Source organism: Perognathus longimembris, chromosome 2 (genome assembly GCF_023159225.1).
Source record: "Perognathus longimembris pacificus isolate PPM17 chromosome 2, ASM2315922v1, whole genome shotgun sequence".
Taxonomy (NCBI): Eukaryota; Metazoa; Chordata; class Mammalia; order Rodentia; family Heteromyidae; genus Perognathus; species Perognathus longimembris.
Window position 1 is genome coordinate 131,573,449 of NC_063162.1, and position 19,037 is coordinate 131,592,485.

At 40.6% G+C, this 19,037-nt stretch overlaps 2 protein-coding genes across 2 annotated transcripts in view; one reads left to right on the forward strand and one right to left on the reverse strand.

The window, feature by feature from the left end:
- Positions 1-787: 787 nt before the first annotated feature.
- Wasl (WASP like actin nucleation promoting factor) overlaps positions 788-19,037 on the reverse strand; it is a 72,620-nt gene continuing 54,370 nt past the window's right edge. The window contains exons 12-14 of the transcript XR_007210098.1: positions 18,662-18,671; positions 8,493-8,502; positions 788-800 (exon numbers count right to left, since the gene is read on the reverse strand). The gene's annotated coding sequence lies outside the window, so the exon portion shown is untranslated. The remainder of the gene's footprint in view (positions 801-8,492; positions 8,503-18,661; positions 18,672-19,037) is intronic.
- On the forward strand, positions 3,312-11,899 carry Lmod2 (leiomodin 2). Its single transcript, XM_048340154.1, has 3 exons — positions 3,312-3,674; positions 9,052-10,416; positions 11,414-11,899. The coding sequence occupies exons 1-3, from the start codon at positions 3,402-3,404 to the stop codon at positions 11,438-11,440; spliced, it is 1,665 nt and encodes a 554-aa protein (XP_048196111.1). The 5' UTR covers positions 3,312-3,401; the 3' UTR covers positions 11,441-11,899.

A 19,037-nucleotide genomic window follows, 5' to 3' on the forward strand; every position in this document is an offset into this window, starting at 1 on the left:
TAGTTATTTGTGAAGGCAGAATACCATAAATGTGTTAACATGAAAATATCCAGACAAAAATGTTCTTACAAAAAACAAAACTTATACTTCCTAACTTCAAAACACACCACAAGTTATAGGGATCAAGAATAAGTGGTACTGGACCCTCGCTACCACTGTACTACATCTAAGTACCTTGGCTATTGTCCAATACAGGTAATAGAACTGGGGAAGGGAAAGGGAATACCAAAAGCGAGAGACAAAGAACAAAAAGACAAACCATTCAAAAAAGCAACACTCAGAAACCATTTGGTGTAAACCAACTGCACAACTCCTGGGGGGAGAGGGAAAAGAGGAGGGGAGAAGGGGGAAATGAGGGAGGAGGTAACAAGTAGAACAAGAAATGTACTCACTGCCTTTCATATGAATCTGTAACCCCTCTGTATCACATTTTGACATTAAAAAACAATTTAAAGAAAAAGAAAAAAAGAATAGGTGGTACTAACATGCAGACATATAGATCAATAGAGCAGAAATTATTGCCCAGAATACATCCTTATATCTATGGTTAATTACTTCTCTACAAAGATGCTAAAGTAATTCTATAAAGGAGAATGTAATCTCTCCAGTAAGTAGTGCTGAGATGATGGGATATCTGCATGTACAAAGATAAATTAAAACTTTTCACTTTCACATATACAAATATTAAGTCTAAATGGGTGATAAGACTAAACAGTAAAACCCAAGACTATAAACTTTGAGAGGAAAACGTAAGAATACATTTCTTAAAATGTAAGAATAAATCTCTTATTAGCCATGAGCTAAGAAAAAATTTCTTACCTTTAACACAAAACACAAGCAGTAGAATAAAAAAATTGTTAAGGAGGACATCTTCAAAATGAAAAATATTTGCTGGGTGCTTGTGTTCCATGCATGTAGTCCTGGCTGCTAAGGATACCAAAATTGGGAGGATTACTGTTCAAGGCCAGCTAGGCAAAAATTTCGTGTGATTTCATCTTACCCAATATTTGGCCTCAGTAATATATTACTACCATCTCAGCAGTAGTAAGAAGCTTTAATAGGAAGATCGCTGTCTAGGCCAACAAACAAAACAACAACAAAAAGTAAACCTCATTTCAAAAATAACCAATGCAAAAAGAGTTAGAGGCATGGCTCAAATAGTAGAGCACCTGCCTAAAATGCACAAAACTTTGTGTTCAAACCCCATTACCAACAAAAAGAAAAAAATCAAACATTTGTTTTTCAAAATACAGTAAAAGACAAGCCATGAAATGGGAGAACATACATACAAATCACGTATCTATCAAAGTGTCTGGAATGTATACATAAGTCATAATATAATAAAAAGATACATTAATTTAGGAATAAATAGAAAGCATGAATAAAAATCTTACCAAAGAAAATATAAGAGAACTAATAGACACATGGAATAATGCTCATTGGTTACTGAGGAAATAAAAAGGAAATTCTTGACTTCTCACTCACTGATGTTTGTAATCAAAAAGATAAACAATGACCAATGAGGATGTGGACAAAATGGAAACCTTGTCTACCACTGGTGGGAATGTATTGGCACAGCAAGTGTGGAAAACAGCTTTGCAATTTCTAAAAAAAAAGTGAATTTACCATCTTAATAGCCCAGTATTTTTACTACTACATATCTAACCAAGAGAAATGAAAACACATGGACATTCAAAGACTTGAATATAAATTCATATCAACATCTAACCTAACAAAAACTAGAATCGATCTATTCAATTGTGAGTGTATAAATGAAATATCATGCATTATTGATACATATGCACTGATGACTATATGTTTCAATGCACAATTTTAATAGATAGTTATGTGTTTGTACATTAAAATGACATTATTATGATGAAGTCTTATAAACCATGTCCTGTATATATTCTGACACATTCGCAAGAAAATATGTGTATGCCTAAGTACCAGTTAGTATCTGCAGTTTTCAGCCCACATACAAATCTGTGTTCAAAGTTTAACTGGTAGTTAGTTCCTTGCTCCCCAGCTACTTAACCTTTCACTGTCTCTAATATGACAATACAGCCATAAAATATACCTCATAGGTGATGACATGGCTCAAGAAGAAATGTACTCATTACCTGACTTACATAACTGTAATGCCTCTACATATCACCTCTACAATTACAATAAAATATATTAAAAAATAAAATATGTCTCATAGCATTTTGGGTTAAATAATATATAAAACGCTGGGTACTAGTGGCTCATGCCTGTAATCCAAGCTACTCAGGAGGCTGAGCTCTGAGGATGGTGGTTCAAAGCCAGCCAGGATAGGAAATTCCATGAGACTTGGATCTCCAATTAAGCACACACATATGCATAACAAAGGACCACAAGTGGAGCTGTGACTCACTGGTAGAGCATTAGCATTGAGCAAAAAGCTCAGGGATAGTGCTCAGGCCTTGAGTTCAAGTTCCAGGGTTGGCACCACTATATTTGTGTGTGTGTGTGTGTGTGTGTGTGTGTGTGTGTATGTGAGAGAGAGAGAGAGAGTGTGTGTGTGTGTATTATCACTAGACTGGCATAGTACTAGTCGTCTTAATAAATCCTACCCCGTATTATTTATCTGTTTCACATTTTATTAAAATGAAATCTTAAAGCTTTTATTCACACTCATAGGGAGGGAAGGATGCCATTGGGGACCATAAAGAAAGCAACTTCTGCCCTTCACTCTGCCTTTAACATTTTCATTCTGAGGGTCTCAAATGCCCAAGCTATAAATGAGATCTATGATATTCATCTTGCAGGAATTATAATTGGGAAAATTTCATGAAGTGTTTTAGAAAGTGCCAGGGTAATAACTTTATAAAGTGTCATATTATTCTGACCTGTCTCCATCTGTACCACCCACAATATGTTTATAGATGAACCAGAATAACCATCCAGAGTCTATTACAGAGTCAACTCTTAACGGAATAATAAATTTTCATGGCCAGGGTGGCACTGGCTAGTCATTTTCAAAGTAACTTTAACTCCCTTGTTGTTTGAAGGCAAAGTTAGAGGAGCTGCATTACTCCCTATCTGAAACACGCTGCCTGTCCTCAGAGCTATCAGGCTCAGCTAAATATGGCCCTGGCCACTATGTTAATAATCCCTGCTGGGTCGGAGACCTCCATCCACCACCGATGTGACATTCTTTGTGTTCAAATATCTAGCTGACGTCTGATGCTTAAAACAGCCCATGCTTTCACCCTGTCTACATTGTCACAGCTCTCTATCACCACTCTTAAAAGGCTCCTGCAGCCACTCCCAGCACCAGTTGTTGACCAGCCTGCCCAGTTGCCTCCTTGCCTGCCCTGGGCTGTCTTGAATGCCTAGTCTTTCCAGCTCTTTGGGGGTCTGACAAAGCCGGGACCATGTCTACATTTGGCTATAGAAGAGGACTTAGTAAATATGAGTCCATCGATGAGGATGAACTCCTGGCCTCCCTTTCACCTGAGGAACTGAAGGAGCTAGAGAGGGAACTGGAAGACATTGAACCTGACCGAAACCTTCCTGTGGGGCTGAGGCAAAAGAGCCTGACGGAGAAAACCCCCACAGGGAACTTCAGCAGAGAGGCGCTGATGGCCTATTGGGAAAAGGAATCCCAAAAGCTCTTGGAGAAGGAGAGGCTGGGAGAGTGTGGAAAGGTAGGCTCTCTGGACTCTTGCTTGGCTGCCCCCACTGCCCTCACCCCCCTCTACCCCAAATCACTACCTTCTCTAAACTCTCTGTTCTCATCACTTCAGCTTTCTTAGCAATCTTCTTGTACCAGTTACTGAAACATTTCTCAGGCTGAAATATAGTCTTGTAACTCCTGTGACCAACAGTAAATGAATCAGAATAGCAAACATTCTCAGTAGAGCTCTTTGACTGACTGAACATGGATGTCTCAAGGGAAAAACAATTCCCAATCAGGGCATGGTTTAATTGTCTTGCCAAATACCAAAGTCTTATCTGTACTTCTAAGTTGGTATTGTAGCATAATGTCTGTTTGGGATACAATTTTTTCCCACTTAAATATTTTTATTTTCTATTGCTTTTATTGCAATGGTGGCTGGCTACAGTAAAATCATTGTATGTTTCCAACACTCTGAAGTGTGGAAGGTCATATATGTGGAACTGTGAGTCCGGAGGCCTTGTTTCTAGTCCCCCTCAGTCCTTACATGGTTAGACCTCAGATAGTCACTTCAGGATGCTCTTTCTATCTGTTCATTGAAAGAATTTAACATAGTGTTTTGGTGAATTAAGAACTTCTTTGAGAGTTTGAAATGTTCTAGACCTTCACAAGAAAATGTGTGTGTGTGTGTGTGTATACATATACTTTTGCATAGAATCTTAAAATAATGAAACCCTTCTGAGGACCCAAGTTAAAAATACCTGTGCTGATCATCTCGAAGAGTCCTTTCTACTCTGTGGTAATGATTCTAAGACTAGAGTGTGCTCCTATCACAGAGGTCAGGTCTATTCAGCCCTGTATACTGCTCAGGAAACAATGACTTCAAAGTTCCCATTAAGGTATTGTTAGAAAGACATGTCAAAGACTAGTCATTATTGCAATGAAATATTAATATTAGAAAGTTTCTTAAACTTGTAGAAGAACAGAGATCAAGAGCAACATTGTTAAACCCCTGTGCTCCACTGCAATCTTTTAAAGTCAAAATGGCTTAAAGCCAGCAGTAAGCCTGCCACAGAACTAATCTGGGAGCTGTTGGATGATCTTGAGGATAAGTGTGTGGGCTGCATTTGCAGCAAGATATGTGTGAGCTTTGTCCATGTCAATCATCGTAGGAAAGGCCACTGGGACCAGGCCAGGGTCTGCCTAGGCTACTGTGGCTATTCGTATTGAGTGGCTAGAAGGGGACACACACACACACACACACACACACACACACACACACACACACACACAGAACCAGGGTTTGGACTGGTCAATTTTTTCCACAACTATAACTTTTAAGTTACTTCTTTGAAGTGGCAATAAGTGTTAAAAATCTAATGAAACCTAATCATATATTTCATCTCATTTTATTTCAAACATGACATTTTTATTAAAGAATCACTTTCACACACACAAAAAAAGAATGAAATCACCTCTAAATAGCCAACACATACATACAGTCAATTGGCAGTAACCATCAAAGGCATTTTAGCGGCATAATGTCATGAGAGCTCGAGAACCAAAGGACAAAGCCTGCTGTCAGCTGTTGATGAAACTAGTCTCATGCTGCCAAAGGTTTTGCTGCCCTTTGCCAATGGCTTATCGGCCCAATTAGAGAGGTGTCTTGTTGATGAACTTTGATTTCTTTCTCGGCTGGTTAATTTTTCTCCCACTACGCTGTCACTGCTGGCCAGTTGTCTGTAGTCACAGGAGTGCTAGCAGAAGGTCGCTGACTGAGGGTGTAAATCCACTCCCACCACAGGAAAAAAATCTCAAAGCAGCTGAATAGGGGAGGGAAAGCAGGGCTTGGTAAATGAAGGGCAGAGTTGAAAGGACAATAAGGAGGATCATGGGATCTGAGGTTGTAAACCAGAGACTCTAAAAAGGGTTATGAAAATCCTGGGCAACACCTACTGATTCATAGCCCACCTAGGTTTGCACAAATCCATGGCTACGTAGAGCTCTGGGGGCCATTAAGTGCAACTGTCCATCTGTCCTTGATTGGATAGTAGCTGGATCTCAGGTACAGGTGGCCAATGGCTTCCACACATTATCTCGTTTCCTTCTTACTTCCCTGGACTAGGGAAACTTATTTGAGGGCAACAGTCAAACTGAAATTCACACTGAGCTCTGTCAGCTCTTTTTCTCAAAACTGAGGGTTTGGGTCCAGTTTTTGAAGCGGTAGCATCACCTGGGAATTCCTCAGAGTTGCAGATTCAAGCACTCCTTGGTAGCTGCTGAGTAAGAATTTGTAGAGATGGGGCTTGAGCACATGCAGTGTACAAGTCCATCAGGTGCTTAGGACATATGTATAAATTTTGACAGTAAAAATTGCTCAACTCTAGTGCAATTGCTTTGAGACCAAGAGGGATTTAATGTTTTGTCTAAAGACAACCAGTTCTTTCTAGGGAGAAACAAAAACAGAACTGAAATCCAAATCCCTGTCCTGATTGTTCATGCAATGATACTGAAGAAGTGGTCAGGAGGAATGGCTGGCCATATCTCCTCACAATCTCATTTATTCTCTGAATACAGTAATGATCACTATCTCCCTATTTCATCTCTCAGCACTTCTTCACCCCTATGCCAACCTTCCCTCCCTCTGTTCTCCAAAGGAACACAGTTAGCTCCAAAGCAGTGGCACACAGAGAGCTATTATCACCCCAGGGCAGGAATGATTTATACAGGAGGTAAGGTCTGTCTTTTACCCCGTCTTGTTTCCCTTCTAATATCCTTTATCCATCTGATGGTCTTTTTCCAGATATTTACAACCTGACTAACTTTCTTAGATTGCTCAATAATATCTAGATTTTAGAACTAAGAACCCTGCATCCTGGGAAAATGCTCAGGCTCAAGACACAACTTCATCTCTTGTCAGGAATTTCTTCCCGGAATTATTCTACTCTGAGAATCTCCTAACCAAAGTCAGTTTAGATCCATTCAGAAAACAAATATTTATCCACAGCCTAGGACATAATGGGCTACAATGCTGTGGATATGCATTGAAGGGGTAATTTAAGGGGGGTGTCAAAGAAAGCTTTCTAGAAGAGAAATGATTTCAATGTGACATGACAACTCACATCAGGTAACAGTCTACATATTACCTTCCAAGTGAAGTGCCAAGAGAGTGGCTCTTATGGTCAGAGCCTAAAGGTCTTCAGAAATCAAAGGGAAGTGGGGCACCAGGGGTTCATGCCTGTAACCCTAGATACTCAGAAGGCTGAGATTTGAAGATTGTTGTTTGAAGCCAGCCTGAGCATGAAAGTCCATAAAACACTTATCTCCAATTAAACACTAAAAATAAGAAGTAGAACTACGGCTTAGGTGACAGAGAGCCAGCACTTAGTGAAAGCTAAGGGACAATACCCAGACCCTGAGTTCAAGGCAAAGAAAGAACAAATTAAATAAAGAGAGAAGGAGGGAGGGAGAAATAAGGGAGAGAGGGAAGGAAGGAAGGAAGGAAGGAAGGAAGGAAGGAAGGAAGGAAGGAAGGAAGGAAGGAAGGAAGAAAGGAACAAAGGAAGGGAGAGAGGGAGGGAGGGAGGGAGCGAGGGAAGGAGGGAGGGAGGGAAGGAGGGAGGGAGGGAAGGAAGGGAAGGGAAGGGAGAAGGGAAAGAGGGAAGGAAGACGGGAAAAAGAGAAGGAAGAAGGGAAGGAAGGAAGGAAGGAAGGAAGGAAGGAAGGAAGGAGGAAGGAAAGAGTAAATTAAATATATTAAATATAATGGTGGCATAAAAGGTTCTAGTATTCAAATACTAAAACAGTTCAAAATGCACACAAACACATGTACACATGCAGCTGATACAAAATGAAATTATAATGAAATTATAAGGACATATACAAAGGAATTTGAGGTGGTGGTGAGGAGACCTCCATAATTCTTCTTCTGACTAACCCAGTTTCTCCACTGCTGGGGATAAAAGATTTCCTCTTGCCTCTAGCTCTTCATTTATGTCAAGAGGATTGACTAGAACCTGATTCTTTTGTGCCCTTGGGTTAATGCTTGAGTACACGCACGTGCGCACGCATGCGCTCACACACACACATTGTTCTGCTCTCTGTGTTCCTTAAGATGTGGGTAAATTAAGAGTAAACAAGTCATCCCAGGAGTAGCTGCCCCTTTCCCAGGCCACCACTTGGTGCCTGCCGCTCCAAACCACTGGATAATTGGAGGCTATTTTGTGATAGCAACTGGGCAAACAAGCCTACAGTCCAATGCAGGGCTTTCCAAAGCTGATCCCCATACCTCAGGTGGCAGCAGAAGGCCTAGGAGTCAGAAAAGGTTTCCGATGTAGAGAGAAAAATTAGGGCTCTAGAAACTAGAAAAGGGAAGGCTTCTAAAAACAAACACACAAACAAAGGATTAACAAGAAAGTATGAAGAAATTGGACTGTGATTGCATATTCAAGACTTTTTTTTAAAAAACCATGAAAGGTAACAAGAAAAAGAGAAAGAAGAGATTCCTTGGGCTTCGGTTTAGAGTTTTATAAGTAGTAAAAAACAAAGATAAAATAAATTCGTATTTATCTGAAAACTTTTCATCATTGATACATGCTACATAATTTAAAATCAGCAGGCTGGGCAGTGACTTGCTTTTTTCTTCTCTGCTGATCCTCATTGCTCGTTTCAATCAACTAAAGTGAAAAGTGATTATCTTTCCTGTCTGGCCTTCTGCAGACCATTTCATTCGGTCCTCAGCTCTCAGGACCTTGCTTCTGACACCACTGAGATACATAGGGTGGAGAGTACCTGGCTCCTGTCTTGTTATTGCCAGCAAATCTAGGTTGAAACTTTTTGGTTTTTGAACCACAGTCTCTCTCCCTAGTCCAGGCTGCCTCACTCAGATCTTCCTACTGCCGCGTCTTGAGTGCTGGGATTTCAAGTGTGTGCTATCAGGGGAAGAATTTTTGAACATTATTAAAATGAACTCATTGCTATATTGTAGATTTTTGTTGCCATTTGTCAGGGGTGGGAAAACAGGAGAGGATGAAGGCTGATTCTAGACAGAAGGCTTGCATTTGCCCTTGTAAGCAGAGAAGGAATCAAGAAAGGCAGTGTGCAGTCAAAACGTTGAAAAATTCATCAACGATTTTCCAAGGCCCAAGTTTTGACTTTCTTGATCAAACTGGAAACCAGATCTTTTTTTTTTTTTTAATTCCCAATCCATAAGGTCAATGCTGGATGCTAAGCAGAAAACAAATGGTTGTAGAAAAAGCTGTTGGTGGGTAAACTCTGAAATGTTTGGTCCCGACTGTTAGCCCTTTAACCATATCAGACGTTTGTGTTACTTGCCTTGGGTTAACGCTTCAGTTAATTCACAAGATGCGCTTAACATGCCAGGCCTAACGGCGCCCCATACTCCGTAGGTGGCCGAGGAAGACAAGGAGGAGAGCGAGGAGGAGCTGATCTTCACGGAGAGCAACAGTGAGGTTTCCGAGGAGGTGTACACGGAAGAGGAGGAGGGGCAGGAGGAGTCTGAGCAGGAGGAAGAGGAGGAGGAGGAAGAGGAGGAGGAGGAAGACGACAGCGAGGAGGAGGAAAGGATTGACACTGCAAAGGGTACCAACGGCGCAGTGACCCACAGCAGAGCCGGTTTGGAGGCCGCGAAGCCGCAGACCTTTAAGAGTCAGATAGAAAACATCAGCTTGAGCAATGGTAACAGCGGCAGGCGCGCGGAGTCGCCGGCGGCCATGCACCCGTGCGGAAACCCCACGGTGATCGAGGACGCGTTGGAAAAGATTCGAAACAATGACCCCGACACCGTCGAGGTCAATCTGAACAACATCGAGAACATCACCACGCAGACCCTGGCCCGCTTTGCGGAAGCCCTGAAGGGCAACACGGTGGTGAAGACCTTCAGCCTGGCCAACACGCACGCGGACGACAGCGCGGCGCTCGCCATCGCAGACATGCTCAAGGTCAACCAGCACCTCACCAATGTCAACGTGGAGTCCAACTTCATCACGGGAAAGGGCATCCTGGCCATCATGCGGGCCCTGCAGCACAACACCGTGCTCACCGAGCTGCGCTTCCACAACCAGAGGCACATCATGGGCAGCCAGGTGGAGATGGAGATCGTCAAGCTGTTGAAGGAGAATACCACGCTGCTCCGGCTCGGGTACCATTTTGAGCTCCCAGGCCCCAGAATGAGCATGACGAGCATCCTCACCAGAAACATGGATAAACAGAGGCAGAAACGCATGCAGGAGCAAAAGCAGCAAGAGGGATCTGATGGTGGATCCAATCTTAGGACCAAAGTCTGGCACCGAGGGACGCCTGGCTCTTCTCCTTACGCATCTCCCAGGCACTCTCCCTGGTCATCCCCCAAACTCCCCAAGAAAGGCCAGGCTGGGCGGAGCAGACCTCCCTCCCCTGTGGCCCCACCCCCTCCTCCCCCACCCCCTCCACCCCACGTGCTGCCTCCCCCTCCGCCACCCCCTCCTCCTCCTCCTCCACCACCCTCAGAGAAAAAGCTCATCACCCGAAACATCGCAGAAGTCATCAAACAACAGGAGAGTGCCCAGCGGGCCTTACAAAATGGACAGAAAAAGAAAAAAGGCAAAAAGGTTAAGAAACAGCCCAACAACATCCTAAAGGAAATAAAGAATTCTCTGAGATCCGTACAAGAGAAGAAAATGGAAGAAGGTTCTCGACCTTCGACTCCACAGAGATCAGCTCATGAGAACCTCATGGAAGCCATTCGGGGGAGCAGCATGAGACAGCTGCGGAGGGTAAGTCACCCCAGCACAGACCTCCAGTCCCAGATGGAAGAGATGAGTCAGCTCCATCGTATTATGGTACCAAAGTTAACTCTCCAAATGCTCATTCATATTTTGATTTTGATTTTTTCCCAAATTTTTGGTGCCGGTCCTGGGGCTTACACATAGGCCCTGGGCACTGTCCCTGAGCTTTTGTGCTCAAGGCTAGTAGTGCTATACCACTTGAGCCACAGCTCCACTGCTGGTTTTTTGTGTTTTTGTTTTGTTTTGTAGTTAATTGGAGATTAGATGAGTCTCACAAACTGTCCTTCTTTCCTCAGGATGTCTTCAAACTACAATCTTCATATTTCAGCCTTCTTGAGTAGGTAGGATTATAGGCGTGAGCCACCAGTACCTGACTATATTTTAAATATTTTAACATGTAAATGTGAAAGATGATGAGCAAAGGAGAGCTGAGCACATTTCCTTACGAGAGGTGTACCTGGACCATCTTCATATCTTTACCAGAACCCTTCAAAACATTCCCACATATCACACTCCCTAATTTCCCCAATAAAGAAAACAGGGAGTAATAATCCACATTCCAAAAGGTTGATTGATTCCTTGTCCAAAAAATGTCACCCTGGGCTGGGGATATGGCCTAGTGGCAAGAGTGCTTGCCTCATATACATGAAGCCCTGGGTTCGATTCCTCAGCACCACATATATAGAAAACGGCCAGAAGTGGCGCTGTGGCTTAAGTGGCAGAGTGCTAGCCTCGAGCAAAAAGAAGCTTAAGTGCTCAGGCCCTGAGTCCAAGCCCCAGGACTGGTTAAAAAAAAAAAAAAAAAGTCACCACAAAATGGCAAGCAATTTACTGGCAAATTTTTAATGCAAAATGTGAATATCATGCAGCAATAATCTATACTTGAGTTCTTCCCAGAGAATACTGCTAGAGACAGCCTGCAAATACTCTTTTCTATGGTATCATTAGTATTGCTTTACTAAAAGAAAACCCTCTATTTTTGTAGGTGGAAGTCCCAGAAGCTCTGCGATAAAAAAAAAAGCTGTAGAAGAGGACTTGTTCATGTGCTTGTCCAGTGGTGTTCAAAGAAGTGCATTGTGAGATGTTTCGCAAATACCTTCTGTAATTTGAAATGTTCCTGACTTTAAAGATAGCCTCACCCCAGAATTCCAAAGAGAATTTTTAGAAACAATGAGTATTTTTCTTCTGTAAATATGAAAGTAAACTTTCTTTTTTATGTTATGAGAATTGTACAGGCCAGAAGAGATTAAAGATGCTCTTCTTATCTCTGGCTGTCTTGGAGATTTTGAGCTGTAATAAATTAAAGAAATGTGCTGTTATTTTTGTAATCACAATAAATTTGAATTGAGGTTTTCCTTTCCTTTTGTTTTTTAAGAAAAAGATAAACTAATATTTTCTGTGAGTTGATACATCTGCCAGGTGTGTATGTAACATTGCTGAAAATTAAAAATATGACATTCTCACCCCAAAAGGGCTTGAGTCCTTAGCCTTTGCCTTTCTTTGTTTCCTTGTGTCCAGGAAAATCTGACCAAAAAAGAAAAAGAAAAAAAGAAAATCTGACCAGTTTTCTTTCTAAAGGACTGGAATCAAGAACATCCTCCAAAAGGCTCTTTTTAGAGCAGTGAGATAAAAGGTTGGGAAAAGACCCCCCTGTGACCATTACCCTGGATTCATGGACTATTAACAATGGCAGTTCCTGTCACATGAAGTCAGCACATTTATTATTATTAATATCAACTACTTTGGGGAATAAAAGTGTGATGTTAGGAAGTTTCTCGGTTGGAAGGAGGTAAATTCTAGGAGAATGCCCATAAGGTAAGCTCTCTCAAATTCAGAGATCTATATTGTGGCTGATGCTAAGGATATACCTTTCACATCTCTTGAACTTTCCTCAGACAAGCATTAGTCTACTGAGTCTTAGTATCCCTCCCATCCCCTGCACAAACCTCATTGATGCCAGAAACCACAAAATATACCCAAGGACACAGACTTACATATTTTCCATCTCCAGCTATCATTCCTTCTCTCCCGCTGTCACTCAGGAGACATCTGACTTCAAATAAGAGAAAGATGTAGCCATAACTTTCACTCTAAAGCACTACCCTGATTTATGAAAGTTGCAAATCCCTTCTGAAGTTCTTTGTATTAACTATGATTAACAATGCATTCTCTGTGTCCTACAGATTAGAACAGTGACCTTGGCAAATTCTCTGGGCCACAAATTCAATAATTATCTGCTTCATTGACAGAGCTTTGTATCATTTCCAGTCAGGATGTTCCAGTAGAAAATATCTCCATGTTATCTCTTATGGTTCTTGGGTCTGCTTCTATTAGGTTCTTGTCTTGTGCACCCATTCTCTTACTCAACAGGAGCAACTATTATAATCATGTCATGAGGATTCCAGGGGTGATGAGTTAATTGTCCCTTATATCAGAAGAGGGGTGCTAGACAAGTGATATTTTATAAACTAAATTACCTTAGGTATATTTTACCACATTAAAACATGCTATTCCCATCTCATAAATGAAGAACACCAAGGGCAGAAAGGTTCAACAACATGGAAACTGGGTATCTCTGGCTTCAAAGCCTGCCTCTGCTGTCAGTGCTTCTCACTAGCTCCATCCAGACTCAAATGTCCCTAAAGAAGACTCGTCATCCTCAGAAATACAGTGAAGGTTGCTGTTTCCGTCGGTAATGACTTATTTTTACCCCTTCCCATTAGAATTGACAATCAAGCTCATTCTAGTCACTCAAACAAATAAAAAACAAAATGTTAGTTTTTTAAAAAGGGGTGTGTGTGTGTGTGTGTGTGTGTGTGTGTGTGTGTACTAAAATAGACCTTCCTTTCTCCTCAACTTTGTGTATGTGAACAAAGGGCCCTTCTACACCAAAAGAGAAGAGTGAGAAGTAAACAGTTTCCAACTCCATTCTGTTGAGGAAGAAGAACACATGATTGCTGATAAACCAAATCATCAAGATCCAGCAAAAGGGTGTGTGGCCCTCCTGAATGAGGGAGGAGGAGCAAAGAGTACTGGAGCTGACAGGAGCTGGTTTGGGCTGGGAAGACTGGCTAAGTAAGTGACTAAGAGACTTGTTTCTCACTTATAAGAAGTCTGCCTTGCTCAAGCATCTTGTACTTTACGAAGCTGCAAAATTTGCTTAGTAGACGCTTCCCCAAATTTAAAGAAGAGAGATACAGATATGCACATGCAATCTACTGAACTGAATATTATAAAGCCTAAAATAAGACAGATATGATAAAGTCAGACTCTAATTGAGTGAATTTCTCATTAAGGAAAGGCACATCTGGAGTACATTATTTCAGAATCCAGAACTATAAACACTCAAGGAATTATGATCATCACTATTCAAATCAGAGCAGGGATCCTAGTACACCATCCCTATAAACTGACAGACTGCTATGAAGACTAATTAGTTCATCTTCTATAAAGAGCTTTCAACTCATTGAGAGAAAACCTATCCAAGACTAGATGAAATGTGGTAGGCTATGATTTATAGGTGTACGTCAATCTCTGAAAACATATCTCATTTTGATTTGAGGCCAGCATGGTGAGCCTCACCGAGCTCACAGGCCCTGCTGTCACAGGTATTTAATAACTCAGGGTCAGCAAGATCTTGATTTAATACCTGCCTTGAGCGACAGCTACTAGTGAGGAAAGGAAAGGGGTTGCAATGTCCGTATCAAGAGGCTCTCTCGAGACTGGGGCAAATCTATGTTCTTGAAAAGCCCCTAGAACTGTTTCCTTTCCCAACCAAGTTAAAACTATCTCTTCATCCTGTGAGTCTCTTAAGGTAGACTTTTCCTTCCATTCATCACCATATAGCGTGATACAGAAGACTAAGAATTGATCTAAGATTCGGAAAACTCAGAAATATGGCACTGGCATTGGTGTAGTTAACTTCCACAACTACTTTCTGAGTGGTTATCATGTTCTGGGTACTCTTCCAAACACTGGAGATACACAGTGAACAAAGGAGGTAAAACCCAGTCCCCCAGAATTGATACCACAGTGGAAGAAAGAGGCTGACACTATTCTTTATGTACCTGTCCATGCATTTATGCAGTGACTCCTTGATATAAAGCACTCTGTTCCAGGCTGAGAGACCAAGGTGACTTACAAAATGTCCTCTCCTTCACAGCAATGGGAATCCTAAAGAAACCAACCCTCAAGAAAGGCAAAGGCTCTTATTTTCCAAGCTGTTCAAGAATAAGCATTGGGTAGGTTTTGCTTCTGAGCCACATTTTACAATAAATCCTGGCTAAATCAGGTATAGAATGAAGGAAAGGTTCTCAGAGAGATTGACACTTCATTTTTTTTAAAGAATAGAATTTAAGACTAGGGTCATAGTACAGTCCCTTATGAGAAGGCAGCCCCCATAATCTCTCCACCCAGAAAAACTAGTGAAAATCTTACAGTGCACATTTTTTTTCAAAATTATAAGTGCATACTTATACACATATATAAACTTTTATACAGAAATAAGAAGGCAGCTTATATGTCACCCTGAAACACATACAATTTAAGCAACTTCAATAGTTGTTGGTCACTTAGGTTATTAGTCCTTGGTTGGTGAGTATTTTATCTGCTCGGCCTCATCCCTTGTTGTTTGGTTATTTTAACTTTTAAATTGCCTAAAAGCCCATATAAAAATAATTGGCTAAAAAAAATCACAGCTACAAAAAAAAAAAACCTGTTAGAAAGGCCCATTGTAATGACTAAGAGTAAAGTGACCAGATAAAACAGAGGCTAAGAAAGCATAAACTCCACAAAATTCAATTAGCAGGAGGAGGAGGCAAGAGAAAACAACAGAGAGGAGTCTACTTTGACTACTGCATTCCTGGCTGTGCAATGTAGCTGGTCACAGATGTCAGGAAATGGAATAGGGAATTTAGCATGAACAGGTATTGAAAGGAAGATGAGTCAAGTTAAAAATATACTATCTGAGGTGTCTGAATTGTGGTGGTGAAATTTCAGTTGAAGATCACACTGCATGAGGGGCATTTAATAGTAGAGCTTTTGATGAGCTCATCCCAGGTGAGTTTACAGAACAGAAAGACAGCACGACCAGAGAGAATGGACAAAATAAGAGAAAGCAATGATGCAAAGCAGAGAGCTGAGCTAAGGAAGGAGCCATCAATCAATTCAGTAAAATGACTTGGCAAGTTCTACATCTTAATATGTCCACTTGAACTGTTGACCTTGGTGGGAACTAGTTCATACAGGACAGGGAAGATAGAAATCAGATTGCAACAATAGAGTGACATAACTCACCCAGAGGTGAGCCATACTGGGAAAAATGAACTTGCTGCTCTGATGGAGTCATAGAGTCTACAAAGATTCAAGATAAAAATGGCTCATCTTTTTTCAATGTTGGTTTTACTGTATGAGAGAAAAAAATATCTGTCACACACACACACACACACACACACACACACACACACACAGTCATCTACATGATGATGTTTTGGTCAATGATGGACCCTCCAAGCAATGCTGCTCTCATCAGATTTTATCTTTTAGTGATGTCATAGTTGTTTTCATTTAATAAGTTCAGCTATGAAATTTACACAGGAAATTGATCTCTCAAAATACATTTCTGCTTGTACATTTGATCACATATCTATCCATCTTCTCTCTGTCTCTCTCTCATAGGTAGAGAAATAGAAACATATCTAAGATCCAGATAAAATTGATTGAAAACGATTCTACCTGTGACAGCCCAGAACTCTCTGGAAGACTCCTGAAAATTCCTGGATGGAGGCATAAGGATGAGTGGCTTCTTGCCTATGATTGTTTTTGGCTCCAAACTCTTAAGCATTCATCTTGCAAACCTATGATTAAGACCTGAATTTCAAACCCCATTTATCTCATCAGGCTTCTTTCTTAATTTCTTTAGACTTAATAATGTGTGAACATTGGTGAGATGAAGGTGGTTGTTGCCTCAGCAACACCAGGGTCTTCAAATTGAGCATGTGAAGCTATTTAAAATCCGCTGGCTCACCAGGGGAGAGTGACTGATGCTCTGTCATCCTAGCTATTTGAGAGGCTGACAGTGGAAGGAAATCGTTCAAGGTCAGCCCAGGCAGAAAGGTTCATGAGACTCTAGCTCAAAAATAACAGCAAAAAAAAAAAATAGGATTGGAGGTGTGGCTCAAATAGTAGAGCACCAGCCTAACAAAAAGAAGACCTGAGTTCAAACCGCAGAACTTCCAAATAAATTAATAAAGAAACCTCTGACTTACCACCAGAGTTTTTGTTTCTTTTCTTGTCTAGTTACTATTTTATCCTTCATTATAACCTGCGTAATTTTCCTATCTTCCTTTCTCATGATCCTACTTTGTATATACCTTTGTATATACAAATTGACCAAACTTTCTCCCCTATGAAAATAAGCTACATCCTCTCCTTCACAGCAACAGAAATGCTTCACAGGTCACTCACAATTTATCACCGTTTGCTTCCTAACTGGTTTCTCAGATTTCATTGCATTTACTCCTGGTTTGTCTTTAACTTGCTACAGTAATACTTTTTTTTTCCAAAATGGCAATTCAAATCACACCACTTGCCTACTTAGAGTTTATCAGTAGTCATTTGTATTTGACAGAATAAATTTGTCATCCATTTGCATAGCAAAAAGATTCTTGTTACTTGTCTGCTTCCATTTTCAGTTATTTGTACTCACATGCTCTGGACCTAAGCCTGGCAAACACTTGCAGTTGGTGGTCAAAGATTCCCCTTCTTGACACATACCTTTTCACACTCCATCCTACCTGAATTCCTTCCCTATGCTTTACATTTAGCACCTACTCATCCTTCAAAAACAGCCTATGTTCTTCCTCCATCCTCAGCTGTGTGACCTGATGCTACCCAACATGGCCCTTCAGTGGTAACTCTAGCATGAGCCTCACTTCTAGGATTCTAGATCCATGCATACCTTCAAATTCAATTCAAGCACTATGTATTTAACACTGAACTCATTCCCCCGCTCTGAAAACTTGTTCCTGTTGTATTCCAGTCTTCCCTATTTCCAGTGCTCATTTTCTCCGTGGGTAGAGTTAGTACTCTTTGATTCCACTGATGGAACATTAATGATGAACACTTTCTTCATGAGCTTTTTACCATGTCTTTTCTTACTAATGTCCCAAGGTCTAATCTACTCCGTAAATGCTGATTGAATGCATGACCCTTCTTAGGAAGTATTCATTGCTTACAGTCTTTGTGACAAGACATTTCATATTTCTGGTATTAAGCAAAAGCTATACCATTTGACACTTTCAGCAGCTTCAAACTCAAGATTTCAGGTCTTGCTTCTTAACCACATTCCTGGCTTCTTACTTTCTTGGTTTCACTATTATTTCCCATTTTACAATGCCCCTTTCTCCATCTCCTGGAGTCAATAAACGACTCATCTTTCAAGTTTAATTTCGGAACATGTCTTCTATTCTTTTTTTTCTGAGATCTCATAATCCTCTGTTCAAACTTTTGCCTTAGTACAACTAACTGCATTGCCTTGTGCTATTTGTACATGCCATCATCTTCCTACTAACTTGCTGAATCCATACCCTGGGGATCAGGTACTAAATTTTTGTCTTACAAGTAGTGGGATTTTGGTGAAGGTATTTGAATAGTTGGAGATAATTCACCTCCCAGCAACAATGAAGACACATCAGAATAGAGGCCCTCAATATTCCTTGGGTGGCCAGCAGTGGTATGGGATCCTTTTCCTTCATGCAATCACTAGACATTACATAAATGATATTGCTCAGCTATGAGAAATGCCCCAATATGTTACCCATTTTGGAACTTCATGAAAGGTGTTATTTTTGAAAAAAATATAACTAGATGACATGTTGATAAATTAAAGTATTCCTAAGACAAAGAGAAATAATGGAGTATTATATATACAGATATATACATATATCCATACTTTGTGTGTGTGTACAAATATTAGTCCTTGTATGCTGTCTTTTTTTGCTGATGGATGGCACTCCACAACTTAAGCCATACCTCCATCTGTGTTTGTTGTTGTTGTTGTTTGTTGTTGGTTACTTTGGAGAAGCTCAAAGACCTTTCTGTTGTGGCTAGCTTTGAACTGACATCCTCCAGTTCTCAACCTCTTGAATTGGTATGATTATTGGCATGAGCCTCTGATGCCCAGTGTAAAATGTCAGTGCTATTTTTGACATGTTGGTACACTGGTATTTTGCACTAATTTTCAGCTAAATTATCGATTTGTTCTACAGTTAGTCCTATGATCTGTACAACATGCTGGGCAGTTTTTAGCAATCTATTTTACAGTTTTTGGTTTATATTTTTTAAATTAGGCATGTAATTAGGTAGGAAATATACCAATCTCCTCTTACCAGAATTTTTGTTACTAGCACAATGCTAAATTTCTCTCTTGCAGAATGAAATCCCAGATGCATATTACTCACTGTGAAAAGTACAACAAATGATCTAGTCAGTCTGTGTTAAAATTTGCAAATTGTCTTTTGTGAATTTATCATGGAATAATTCTTCATGATGTGAAAGGTGTCATCAATTCAGATTGGAAATTAAAAAAACTACATTTATGCAAACAAATA

What these genes read in the sequence shown, in the direction of transcription:
- Lmod2 (XM_048340154.1), top strand. Translation starts at nt 3,402, where the DNA reads ATGTCTACATTTGGCTATAGAAGAGGACTTAGTAAATATGAGTCCATC. An exon ending in GGCTGGGAGAGTGTGGAAAG is followed by an intron (nt 3,675 to 9,051) that starts GTAGGCTCTCTG and finishes CATACTCCGTAG; the next exon opens with GTGGCCGAGGAAGACAAGGA. An exon ending in GCATGAGACAGCTGCGGAGG is followed by an intron (nt 10,417 to 11,413) that starts GTAAGTCACCCC and finishes CTATTTTTGTAG; the next exon opens with GTGGAAGTCCCAGAAGCTCT.